The 14,045-nt window shown below is 40.2% G+C and overlaps 2 protein-coding genes across 2 annotated transcripts in view; one reads left to right on the top strand and one right to left on the bottom strand.

Annotated features, from left to right (window-relative positions):
* Nucleotides 1–6,137, top strand: part of magi1b (membrane associated guanylate kinase, WW and PDZ domain containing 1b) — a 181,387-nt gene extending 175,250 nt beyond the window's left edge. The window contains 3 exon segments of the mRNA XM_051122511.1: nt 519–632; nt 634–658; nt 4,284–6,137. Coding sequence (XP_050978468.1) covers nt 519–632; nt 634–658; nt 4,284–5,473 — 1,329 coding nt within the window. The 3' untranslated portion in view covers nt 5,474–6,137.
* A 3,430-nt stretch (nt 6,138–9,567) lies between these two features.
* Nucleotides 9,568–11,456, bottom strand: rhol (rhodopsin, like). The gene has a single exon (XM_051122520.1). It carries the CDS (start codon nt 11,436–11,438, stop codon nt 10,374–10,376), a length of 1,065 nt encoding a protein of 354 aa, XP_050978477.1. The 5' UTR covers nt 11,439–11,456; the 3' UTR covers nt 9,568–10,373.
* Nucleotides 11,457–14,045: the final 2,589 nt, after the last annotated feature.

Here is a 14,045-nt window from a genome sequence, read left to right as displayed (position 1 = left end):
TATTATTATATTATATTATATTATATGCCCCAGTATAGCAAGCATAAAATTCTTTTCAAATGTACATAATTTAATTAATAATTTGCTCTCCTAACAAATTCTGTAATTACAGTATCACAGTTAATTTCTAGCACCAGAAGTGTATTTAAACTATGGATTTTTAAAAGCAAATAAGATTAGAGAAATTATATAATTTCCATTAGCATCAATGCTAAAAATGCAATCCAGAACTGCCATGCTAAGCTCTGCAAGTTAGATGAGAGGACGGTAGCGCAGGAACTCTGCGAAGCGCAGCGAGTTGTCAGCCGAAGATCCATTTTTGTGGAAACGGTATTCCCTTGAGGATAAGCTCTGACAGCAAACCAGAGGCAGAGAGGAAAATAGAACAAAGGAAATTCTACCTTCCTCTTCATCTTTAGCTTTCTCTATGCGTGGCGGTGTTTACTGGATGTCACTGCTAAATATAGGATCCTCTGCCTTATTTTTATGCTCTCCACGTCCTCTCTTTATCTCTCTAGGTTGGAGACGAGATCCTGGAGATCAATGGGGAGAGCACCAAGGGCATGAAGCACGCCCGTGCCATTGAACTGATCAAAAACGGTGGCCGAAAAGTCCACCTGGTCCTAAGGAGGGGGGGACGGCTCGGTGCCAGAATATGGTGGGTCAATCTACGAGAACATCCCCTTCTCCCCTGTCTTCACCCCTTGAGGAGTTCCCCCCACGGGGGTCGGCAACACCACCGCCTCTTCTTTTCTGCGCACTGGCCCTCTCCTCTGACCTCCTCCTGGGTGATGGGCCTTCCACTTGCTGCTGTTGCCCCCCTTGCCTCTGTGCACTGGGCTAGCCTAGGGGACTATGGGATATGTGGCTTTTGGGTGGTGGTTGTGGCACATGCTTTTCATAATACTTCACAAGAGTTTAAACAAACGAAAAAGCGTGCAAAGCGAGGAAGCAGAAATAGTAACGTTTCTAAAACTGGATATACGTTTATTGTTTTTCAGAGGAATATGATAAACTCCGTCGTGCCCTCCATTGAGGTGGCGCGACCGTGTCAGTGAGTTGTAACATATTTATGATATTTATTGAAGGTGAATGTAAGCTACTGAGAAGGGTCTTCAAGGAGACTCCATGACTACGACGCATTCTGGTATCATTATCCGTTTCGGTCAAAACTCACAATACTGTATTCCACATATTCACAGATCTTTTTTGCACGTTGTACATGTCAACTGCTTCTTTTTTGCGAACTTTGCAGATGGTCCTTAAACTCCACATTCCATAATCGATTTTCTTTTTGGTTGTATCTAACGGATTGTTATCGGACGTTTACGTCTTTTCATTTACAGACAGAAAGCAACTCACTTATTGAGCATAATGTCAGTGCCGCATGATGTCAGTGAATATCTAAATGTGTTTTTTTTTCTTTCTTGTCAATTTCCATAATATTTATGGAAAATTCATGTACTAATTTGCCACAGTTATTTTTTATGCTTTTGTTTTCGGTCTTGACCATTTAAAGATGCTCATTCATGTATTTTGTCGAGTTCAGAATGTGATATAATGTGTCCTTTCCCACACCAACATGATATCTCTGTGAGGTTGTATATTTTTATACCATTTTGTACTTGTTTTTCTCATTTTTCTCTTCCACGTCTCACCACTTTTTGTTTTTCTTTCTGTTTGCAATGTAAACTGCTTCATATGGTGTGTGTGTGTGTGTGTGTGTGTTTGTGCACATAAGCTTGTTACGGCATCCACATCTCACTGTCTTTGGGTTGGTTTGCTGCTGAGTGAAATTGTGCGCGCGAGTGTGCGTGTGTGCGCGTGTGGGTACGTGTGTGCGTGTTTCCGGCTCTCTCTGTTACTGTTGATTTTTCACTCAAAGGTGGGGGCGTTTTATGGACAATCTCTATCTTTGACTAATTGATAAAATAAACACTGTTTCCATTGCAAAAGAGCATAACTCTCTCACGACTGTTGTTTAAGGGATCTAAATACTCTGCTTCTCTCTCTTTTTTTGTTTTATCTATTCTTTTCTGTTGTTCTGGGCTCTTCCTTCCACCCCCTAGCGATGGTTGCTCCCCAAGTCGCAGCTTGTATGAGATCTGAAAAGACAGGAGAGCCTGCTTTCTACCAAAATCAGACCACGGTTTGTAGATCCCGTGTTCCGTCTCATCACATATCTGGCAGTTTTCTGTGCTGTGGCTTCCACTCAATTGTACTGTCCCTTGCAAGTTCATTTACACAGAATGCATTGCCAGTGCTGTGGCCATTCCTGACATTGTGACCTGAATGAGTGGGTTCATTCTTGCATTTAAAGTTTGCCGACATCCCCACAGGCGAAATGAAAACCTCATCAGTGAATGCAATTTTTTTTTGTTATTAGTGGGTGTTGTTTATTTAATTTTTTTTGTCATGCGTTTCTCTTTTTTTTTTTTTTTTGTCGACGTTTGCCACCCACCAAAGCCATTAACTGGTACAGGTAACTGTTTTTTTGACTCTGTGGATCCCTGTCTTATCTTAAGCATGTTAGGTTTCTCTCACAAAAAAATAGAAAATATGTAGCTCAGAAGTGCTTCTACAGTACATGTAGAATGTTAGTTTTGTACTTCAGAAAAGAGTCATGGGAACAGAAAGGTTTGCCTGCAAGTTTTGCCTCAGGTTTGTTACATCCATTTTTCTAATCATGTCTCTCACAAAGCAGATATTTCAACTTTTGAACAGCATTTAAAAGCATCAAATGCATGAGTTCATCATTTGCATCAGCACTTAAACTATTCTTAATTCTTGCTTGAACAGAAGTGGTAGGTACGTTTACATGCACAGTTATAACAGATTTCTGCACAGTCAAGTTTAAGTCATCATTTGTCTCTTTAAGTATACAGTGCATGGCAAAGCATAATCAGATATTTGAAGGAATTAAAAAAAAAATGGTTATGCGTCACCGCCTTTTGAAGCACAATGCCAAGTAGTTCGGTTAACATGTACCGTTACACATATTAGACAAAGCCATGCTACAGTTGAAATACTTTGGTTGGTCCAACTTCACAGAAGTGGATTGGTACTATTTCTGTTGCTAACCATCATACACTTACTGGCTTTAAAAATAGTTACACCGAAAAACTGACCATCATACACTGAACTGATGTTTAGATTACCAGACTTTCATGTTGAACACGATAAACCCAGAAACATGCAGCCTGTTGCTATGAGATGCATGACAAATGAAAACAATGTTTTAAAATTAACTCAAAATATTATATACAGTTTGATATCCTCAGAGTGGATGGAATTATCATCGAAAGCTGAAAATCGGAGTCTGTGCCAATCATGCATTACGTGATTTTCTATGAAATCTGTCAAGTCCGACTGACCAAAATGTGCAAACTGGCTTTTGTCAACAAGCGTCGACTGCAAAAATCTGGGCGAAAGTCATGTAGTGGATTCCAGCCAAAGTGCATGTAAACGTACTTAAAGGGATAGTTCATCCAAAAATGAACATTCTGTCATTAATTACTCGTCCTCATGTAGTTCCAAACCAGTAAGACCTTCATAAAATACTCAAATATTAAAGATATTTTTGATGAAATCCGAAAACGTTTTGACATTGCATAAACAGCAATGTAATAACCACATTCAAGGCCTAAAAAGGTAGTAAGGACATAATTAAAATAGCCCATGTGACATCAGTGGTTCAACCATAATGTTATGAAGCTACGATAATACTTTTAGCACCCAAAGAAAACAAAAAATACTTTATTCGACAGTTTCTTTTCTTGCGTGTTGATCTCCTCCACGTTTACGAGAATACCACGATGCATGCATTTACATTCCTCTGCTTGCAAACAAGGCGCATACGTTGTGGTACTCTCGTGAACGCACATTGAAGACTAATATCTCATACCATCATAAAATTACAGTTGAACCATGTCTCATGGACTATTTTAATGATGTCCTTACTCCCTTTCTGGGCCTTGAATGTGGTAGTTGCTTCTTTGCTGTCTGTACAGGGTCAAAGCTCTCTTTGATTTCATTAAAAAAAATCCTTATTTGCATTCCGAAGATGAACGAAGGTCTTACGGGTTTGGAACGACGTGAGGGTGAACGATTTTTGGGTGAACTATCCCAGAGGCAGGGTAGTCTACTCATTGTAACAGCTTACCCAATAAGAGCTTTAAAAATATAGTGATAATAAAGACACATTCACAATCCGTCACAAACATGGTACTTGTTCAGGCAGTATGTGACAACTGAGTTCACCCATAATTGCTCATATCTTACAGACGGCATCAACGACGGCAACGGCCTCAGCGCCGGTGCACAAACTGTTTCGGAAGTGAACGCAGCTCCTCCCGAAAGTCGGCCCCACCCACCATCGGAGTCCAGCTATCCACCAGACCTTCACAAACCATCACGGAATGACGACAGGAGGGCGCGGGAGTCGGGTCAACGGGAGCACGGCCACAGGTCAAACCACCGCCACAACAACCACCGACACCGCTCCCCTGAGAAAAAGAGCAGGAGCAAGGGGCACAGCAAGGACAGTGGAACGTCAAAGCCTCACAAGAGGAAGGGCGACAAGAAGAAGTCCAGCACGGATGACTCACACCATCACCACCACCGCCACCACCACCACAGTCACAACCAGAACCACCATCACCACCGGAGGCACCGCTCCCCAGAGAGGCGCAGAGCTCGGAGCGCCGAGAACACCTTGGACAGTCGATACGACCGGAGGCACGGCCGCTCACCGGATAGACGCCACCATCGCCACTCTTCTCCTCGCAGACACAGCTCACCTCAGCGATCACCCCACCGATCCGGTTATCGCCATAGATCCCCCTACCGTTCTCCTCAACGATCCAGATACCAGTCTCCTTCCAGACGTCCTACGGCTTCCTCAGATACACCCTACAACGGCGAGTTCGACAGAGAGCTGGATGCGACCTTAAAAGAGCCTCCTCCTCCAAAGCCTCAGTCCCGATCCGGGAGCATTCCATATTTGGCGGCGTCCCTGGACCGGCTCGATCTGGAAGGCACCCTACGGAGAGAGCCACCCAGCTACCGTGACGACCTCTCCCCTATGGAGCGAGTCTATCGCGACTCGACCCTTCTCCGCGGGGCTTCTCGCGACGGCACCTTCCCCCGCGTTCGGACGCCCGACTCGGATTCGGCCTTCCGGAATTACAACTCTCTACTGAGGGGCCGCTCCCCCGTGAGAAGTGGGGGCGGCCAGGGCGGGTACCGTAGAGCCGAGTCTCCGGTTTCGAACTCGTACCGGACGAGGAGTCTAAGTCGAGACCTGTCTCCCATCAGAGGGTACCGCCGTGATGAGGAGGTAGAGGAGGACGAGGAGGACGAGCTGAGCGAGTATTCTGGCACGCTCAGATCCAATTACAGTCGAGCCAACTACAACGTACCTGAGCCGAGGAGGACGGCCTACAAAGAGAGCCCCAAAGACCTCAGCATCTGATGGGTCGGCTAGGAAGGACACCATTCCCAGAACCCACCGTCCACACGAGCCTTCATCCAAGGACTGCGCAGACCCTGGATAATAAATTATTGATTTGAAATCCGGTGTTTTCTCATGGTTGAACATCTTTACAACTCTCAACAGCAGAAGAATGATTTTGTTTCTTTCCATCGAAGTGTCATTTTGGTTCTTTTATGACCCTTTTTATAAATCTGCTAGCAGTTCTACAGAGTTTGACAACTATGTATAAAGGAAACGATTATGTGCCTAACAGTACCATTCTTGGTGTTTTCTTTTTTGTTTTTCTTTCGTTTGGTTTTACAAAGGACAGCCTTTTGGACTACTGTCCGGTTACGAAACCTTCTGTTACAGAGAGCCCTCTCATGCACCGAGCAGCTCAGTCAATGTGGTGCTCAGACATATACTGTGCATGTCTTTACACTTTCAATGTCCTTTCTCTCTTTTATTTTCTTTCTCTTCCCCAGTGCCACTGTTTTTTAGACATTTGACCAGAGTATAGCACAAGCCTGCATTCGTTTGTATATTTTTGACAGTTTGCAGTATGTGTACATTCAGAGGTGATCATTTTAAAAGAATGAAGGGATAATGAAATAAAAAAACTATGATGATAATGTTCAAAAAATAAAAACAGTATATATACACATCTTGATGGTCTTTCTTATATTTCTCAAGCTTTCCACAAAAAAGGAAATAGGCTAGTTAGCGGGTCAAGCGGAGGATAACTTGGACGGCGAAAATTTATTCAAGATGGATGCGTGTGGGAGGTAGAGACTGTGTTTAACTGCACTAGCTTCTTCTCTAACACTTTGCCAACATGTCTGGAAAATAAAGAGGAGGAGAGAACAAAGACTTCTTTATCTTCTTGCCAGTTCAAAAGGTGAAGGAAAAGAGATTCAATACACTACCCACGGAGTCGACAGCTTTTTAAAAATCCAGTGAGAACTCCTCCTCTCGGGTTATCAGATGAATAAGAGACTGAGCCTTCCTCTCCGGCTTCAAGAGAATGATGTGAATGCATAAAAAGAGAAATGCATCAGGTGTACTTTGTTCTCTGCAGCACTAGTAGGGATAGAGTGGTTAGGGATCAGAGGGAATTAGTATGTCCTTGCTTCAACAACATAACTTTACAGAACGAGAGTAAACTCTCCTGGCCCAGAAAAGTGTTTTGAGAACCTTTCTGCTTATGTATTTTTATTCAACAAAATCTAGGGGTGAAAACTATTTAGCTAATGCTTATACAATTTGGTCTGCAGCAAATACTAAAAAGGTAGAACTCATGATTTGAACACGTGAAAAGGTGACTGCGCAGATGAACAATGTGCGACTGAAAGCTCTCTAATATCTGGCGCGAAATAAAAGTAGTTGATTCATTCTTGGAATGACAGTGTTAGTTGAGCTACCTGGTATGAATGGCTGTTATTTTGACCTCATTTTAGTCCCACTGCTACATCCAAGAATAGAAGGCCTACATTTTGGAGAATGAAAAAAGGATTGGAGTGACGTAAGCTACAGACACTGTTGCTTTCCTGCCGTGCAAAAGTATGCTGACTTCCCAACATCCAGATCTCAACAAAGAACAATGTGTTTTGCACTTTAGCTACTCTGTCGTTCTATCTATCTATTTATCTATCTATCTATCTAGGCTAGCATCTGTGCCCTTCTCTTCTGTTTATGCAGGTTTGAATTTGTATTCTGCTTTACATCAGGGGGAGGGTAGGAGGTTTCTGGGTTGCTATAGTTACCTCAAGGTCATTTTTACAGAGTTTCATAGGCATTTGTTTTCAGAGAGCATGCCGCAATAACCTTAAAACGGCAATACAGATCAAGGAAACATTGATTGGACTTTAAATGTTTAATTTTCCTTGCTAACATGACAGACAATGAATTGTTTTACAGTTGCATTTGGCAGTTAGCATCATTGTGTACTGATCACTGTAAGGAAAAGACATGAACTGTTCGATATTGTAGTCTAGATATCAGTACATACAGAACAGTAAATAATATTAACAAAGTATAAAACTTACATTGCCCTTTATATTTAATAAAAAAGTGATTCTTTGATTCATTCATTAAACACCTTTGTATTTATCTTAGTTCTATTTAGCACACATTCTCTTGCAGATGGTATAAGGTGACACTGAGAATAAATAGTTGCGACGTTCAATGTTCAGCTAGCATTTTTATTCTGCTCAAATTCACTGAACTAAATTAAACTAAATTATACAGTTTTAATAAAGCATGAATTTTCAGCATCATAACTCCAGTCTCATTATCAATGTTACAACACGTGTGCTGCTTAATATTTTTGCAGAAACCATGATTTTTTTTTAGAATTTTAGTAATAGAAAGTTTATTTTAAATAACATTTTTTTTGTAACAATGCAAAAAATCTTTACTTTTTTTGAGCAATTTAATGCATCCTTGATTAGGGCTGGGTAAAAAATATAGATTTTTACGAAACGGTATCGATTCTTAAGCCTGTTTTCAGTTGTAGCGCACCTTCCATCTAATAATCGCAGTAAGCTATGTGATTTGTTACTTTTGATATCAAACAAAATCTCAGATTTCAAATTCTGTCCATTTTATTACAATATTCAAAGAATAAATACCCTAACTATATATTGACGCAGATTTCACAGAGTACGCATGCGCATGGCTACTTGAGCATTTGAGGTTAAAGGAGAAGTCCACTTCCAGAACAACAATTCACAAATAATTTACTCATCCAGGATGTTCATGTCTTTCTGTCTTCAGTCGTAAAGAAATTATGGTTTTTGAGGAAAGCATTTCAGGATTTCTTCTTCTTCATATAATGGAGTTCAGTGGTGTCCCGTATTTTTAACTTCCAAAATGTAGTTTAAATGCAGCTTCAAAGGGCTCTAAATGATCCCAGCTGAGGAAGAAGGGTCTTATCTAGCGAAGTGATCAGTCATTTTTAAAAAATAAAAATGTGTATACTTTTTAAGCACAAAAGCTCGTGTAGCACAGGTTCTGGCATGCGCGTTCACGACGCTACATACTATTGAATCTTGTCGAAAGGTCACGCAGAATGTAGGCGGAACTACAGACAGTGTTTACAAAGCGAATGCGCAAGGACTAAGAAAGTGCAAGTAAGTCAAACGCTGTTTACAAACAAAAACTTACAACGTGTCGGACGATTCTGAAGTTGTAGGAGAAAATAAGATGGATTTTTTCGCCATAGTCTAAATTTTTTAGCTGGAGACGATGAATTTAGACGTGGTTCGTAGTAGTGGTGGGACGTTCGGATCATTTTACCGTCCTTTGAGTCTCATTCAGCAAAATGAACGAATCTTTTGTCGAGTCATTTCGTTACTTAATTAGTTAGCAAAATCAGCGTAACGTGACAGCCCCATAAGATGAACAAACGACTCGAAACAGGTGAACTAATTCCAGTACAGAACTTAATACGATGTTGCGCATGCGCGACTGAACGAATCACTCCCCGAGACGACTCGTTCTTTGTGAGTCACATTAAAGATTCGTTCAAAATGAACGAATCGTTCAAGAACGACCTGTGGACGTGCATCCGAGAGCGTGTGCTACCCGAGCTTTTGTGCTTAAAAAGTATACAAATTTTTATTTTTCGAAAAAAAAAAAAATAAATAAATAACCGGTCGTCTCGCTAGATAAGACCCTTCTTCCTTGGCTATGATCGTTTAGAGCCTTTGAAGCTGCATTTAAACTACATTTTGGAAGTTCAAAATTGGGGGCACAGTTGAAGTCCATTATATGAAGAAAAATCCTGAAATGCTTTCTTCAAAAACCATAATTTCTTTGCGACTGAAGACAGAAAGACATGAACATCTTGGTTGACAAGGGGGGTGAGTAAATTGTTTGTAAATTGTTGTTCTGGAAGTGGACTTGTCCTTTAAGAAGTACATAAAATTCTATTCATATATATATATATATGGATACGGATTTATTCAACCTTAAATATTAAAGAACAGTAAAAATTATAATGAATGTTATATGGTGCATATATTTGAATGGAGATATATATATATAAATATTAAAGAAAAGACAGCTTGTAAACAATGTCATAATGAATTTACCTCAAGGAAAAAAAAAATTCGGTGACCACAAACTTGTTGGTCAACTAGCGAAATATATGCATCATAACATTCATTATAATTTTTTACTGTTCTTTAACATTTAAGTTAATATTTAAATAAATCTGTCAATTTTTTTTTATGACAGAGACCATTTAAATGTTTATATTTTAAAAAACAAATTGGAGTAAATATAATTCTTTTAGTATTATAAATTCAGCCTTCAATACTATAGTAATAACAGGCCTGGAATTAGTTCATCTGTTTCGAGTCTTCTGGTTTTTGGAGTCGTTCGTTCTTCTTATGGGGCTGTCACGTGACGAACGAACGACTCAAACCCGAAGACTCGAGAGATGAACTAATCAAATCTCTTTCCGGCTCAGACTGCATAGGTTAAGCTTATGGGGCTGTCACGTGATGAACGAGCGACTCAAACCCAAAAACTTGTAAAGCATAATCAAAACGAATCGTGACATTTGTGTCAAAACCCAGCAATATCATTAATCATTATCATTATCATCAAGAATTTTTTTCTTCATAAAATCTAAATATACCTATGTCCTCTTGGAGACAAATTTGACACTGAGTTGGAAGTACTAATAAAGTGCTGTTCTTGTCACATAATAAAACAGATTATTTTATATTACCATCCACAGTCTGAGCTGTGCTGAAATGTCGGTTCACTAAAATATGATTATACAATTTAATCAGCCATGCCAGATTTTTCCATATGTCCATACAGGGAAGTAGCTGTCATAGACTGCAGACAGCTGAACTGTTTATTCCGCAAATAGCCTAGAGGATGACCCTCAGGCAGAAGATTCAGTGCTGGAGACAGATGAGGTCTCTGTCTTGGACTTGGAGGTGGAACTTCCTTCCTCCTCATCCTGGAAGGGATCTTTTCCACAACACAGTATTAGCATCATGGAGTGACGGAACTGCTTATTCATGAAGACGTAAATGAGTGGGTTATAGAGTGCCGAGCTCTTGGCAAAAAAAGCCGGGATGGTCATAAAAATGGGGCTGAACTGACTGCCCTGATGGGTGAAGATATACCAGGCGACACTGGCGTAGGGTAGCCAACATATTAGGAAAGCGATCACCATGAGGATTACCATTCGTGTAACTTCTCGCTCAGCCCTCTGGGTAGTCTCAGATTCTTGCTGTTGGGCGGCTGCGACCTTGACGGTGCAAAGCAGACGGCCGTAGCAGAAAGAAATGATGATGAGAGGGATTGAGAAATGCACGACGAACATGTAAATGACAAAAGACTCGTTCTCAGTCTCAGGATTCAATGTGTAATAGTCCACTCCGCACGAACACTGCAGGCCCTCTGGGATGTAGCGGGACCATCCGAGGAGGGGCGGTATGGCACACGTACAAGCCATTGTCCAAGTAATTGCGACACCGAAGGTGGCGTGGAGTTGCGTGAAGCGAAACTTGGAGAAGGGCTTGCAGACAACCACCCATCTCTCAAAAGCCAAGACAACCAGAGACCAGAGCGCAATCTCACCTCCGAGAGTAGCGAAGAGAGCCTCCAAGTTGCAGCCGGCACGTCCCAGGACGAAATATCCATGTAAGGAGGTGTAGAAGGTGGTCGTGAATCCACCAAACACCATAAAGAGGTCAGCCACAGCTAAGTTCAGAAGGATGTAGTTCAGGGGCGTTCGAAGCTTTTTGTTTTCAATGGTCACGTACAACGTGAGGCCGTTGACGGGAATGCAGGTCACGATGAGGAAGAACATGTATGCGGCGACGCAGTAGAACGCCAGCGGTGAGGCCAGGTAGAATTGTGGGTATTCATAAGGGCTGCGCACCACGCCAGTCACATTGGACATGGGAACGTAAAAGTCTGGTCCCTCCGTGCCATTCATGATAAACAGTTGGTTTCTCCTTTCCTTGCTGTCGGTTTGTTTGGTCTGGGAAATTGAGCACACTCCGCTCGGGTGCCTTTAAAGGACAGATTATAGATTAGGATATTTGACTGGTCAGCAGAATTGTGGTTCAGGCAATGCTTATCTTAATCGCTGCCCCACACTTACACTCATGGTGTGATCAGGTTATGTGGATTAAATCTGTCTGCATCAATTGGGTTAAACAGATCAGTTGGTGCGTAGAGCAATGCATTCTGGTTTCTAAAGCAACACCTCACGTTGTCTCCTTATTTTGTTTCATCTTTAAAATATCTAATTATAACTACCTCAAAAAGAGTGTAAGAGTAGACGAATGTACTGTACATGAACTTAAAATGTATGCTTATAAAATGGAAAGAGTTTTTTTTTCTCGCTTCACCAGTTTAAAAGAGTAGTTCACTTCCAGAATAAAAAATTCCTGATATTGTACTCACCCCGGTGTCATGTTTATGTCTTTCTTTCTTCAGTCAAAAAGAAATTAAGGTTTTTGAGGAAAAAATTCCAGGATTTTTCTCCATATAGTGGACTTCAGTGGTGGCCAGTGGGTGGAAGGTCCAAATTACAGTTTCAGTGCAGCTTCAAAGGACTCTACATGATCCCAGCCAAGGAATAATGTCTTGTCTAGCAAAAATAATAATAATAATAATAATTTTGATATACTTTTATTGAAATACTTTCAACCACAATGCTTGTTTTGCACTAGAACTTTTTGAACTTTTGCTGCTTTTGAACGCATCGCTTTCCGTGTTCAGTGTTAAAGCCACTAAATGCATTATACAGTGTTGAAGTTTACAACATAGAGGTGTGCCAGGTTCGCTTACATAAGCAAATTGTGAACACTTTCCATGGTAGTCCATGCTAACTTGTCGATTAACAGCCACTTCAACTGTTTCTTCATCAAACTCCGGCTCAAACTGGTATGGTAAAATCGATGCCACCTTTTCTGGGTATTAACAAGCCTCCAGGGCTGTCATTCAGTTATGGCAATGGGCGTTTCGTTTTCCGACATGCACTGTACGTGGTAGACCAATCATAAAGCACTGCACCATCTGACCAATCACCGCAGTGAGGGCTCACGGCAAGAAGGGGTTTAGAGACACTGATTTTTTCGAACTGATTTGCACAAGTCGTTTATGAATCATTTAAAAATGAGGTAAAGTTAAATCTACTTTTGGAGAAAACTAAAGTGTTTTTTGACCTTGCATACATGTAAACCTGTTTTAGGAGACTCATAAAGCAATATTAGCAACCTTTCATAAAATGGCATAATAGGAGCACTTTGAGAGTTTGACCCTAGCCTTGAATCCAGCCTGACGTGCCTTAATGTATTATCCACTGAAATTCAAAACAGTATGACATAAAATTATTAAAATGTGAAGAACTTTGTATCTCGATATAATAAAAGAGGAAAAACTTTTCTCTGTCATTATTTATTTATTTGTTTTTTCTTCTTTTTTTTTTTTTTTTAAGTTTTCTACTTTGCAAGATTGTCTTTAACAAATTCTGTAGTTGTTGTCTAACCATCAGGATTTGTAGACATGCTATTTAAGTAAACTGCTGGGACGATTTATAAGAAGTTATAATTCATATTTAACTATATACCATAGTTATATTTGTATAGAATATTGCTATAGCATTTTTTTATCAATCACGTTTGGACAAGTATGGATTTTTAAAACAGTAGATTACTGTGATGTAATGATGTTTTGTTTTTTATTTCTAGTTGACTGAACAAAATAACAGTACTAGTCAGGTTCTACTTGATATATTAAGCCCTGGGGAAATAGGAAGGCTATAATTCAATATTTCACTCAGAAAGAAATTTTAAATATGCTTATATTTTTAAATGGCTTCATGTCTTTTCCATGAAGAGACAGGAAAACGTGATGTTACGTCAACAGAAATGAAGAGAGGAGACTGGAAAGAGGTTAAACGTCAGGAGACAGCATGAGCCCTCTGTCCGTTTCTTGGTCAATAACTTCCCATGCACCATCTTGTGGTGAATATCTGAAATGGCAGTTTCTCTACAACAGCAATCCCATCAATTTTATTTATTTATTTTAGTTACTAATAAATATCCTTGAAATCCAGCAACTTATGTTGAAATCACCATGTTAGATATTAATTATCATGACTTACAACTGCCTATGGATATCTGTCTTGTCAGTTTATGTTGCTTATAGCTACATACATTTAATGTATGATCAAAACAGATGTAGTTTTACACACTACAGCAATGTTATATTTAGTGTAATGAGCTGTTTAAATGGAAAACAATAGGGGCCTATAGACGTCCTCCTTTGGCACAATGTAGACACGCCCTCTGCTGCTGACACACAACCCTGCAGGAGTATAAAGAATCCCTTCAAACCATAAGTCTGTAAATTTGTCTTGAACACTATCATTATGCAGTTATTTTAGTATTGTCATGTTTATAAACTGGTATTATTCAGCACTTGGATTTATTATGATTTCAAAGAAGGATGTCCCAAGACAATGACTGATTGCATTTTTGTTTTGTTTGCTTATATTTAATTCACTATAATTTCATACGCTTCACTTAGTACT

Source organism: Labeo rohita, chromosome 11 (assembly GCF_022985175.1).
Source record: "Labeo rohita strain BAU-BD-2019 chromosome 11, IGBB_LRoh.1.0, whole genome shotgun sequence".
NCBI classification, from domain to species: Eukaryota; Metazoa; Chordata; class Actinopteri; order Cypriniformes; family Cyprinidae; genus Labeo; species Labeo rohita.
This window is presented reverse-complemented; position numbering and strand designations above follow the sequence as displayed.

Excerpts from the sequence above, each read along its gene's own strand:
- rhol (XM_051122520.1), bottom strand. The coding sequence starts at position 11,438 with ATGAATGGCACGGAGGGACCAGACTTTTACGTTCCCATGTCCAATGTG.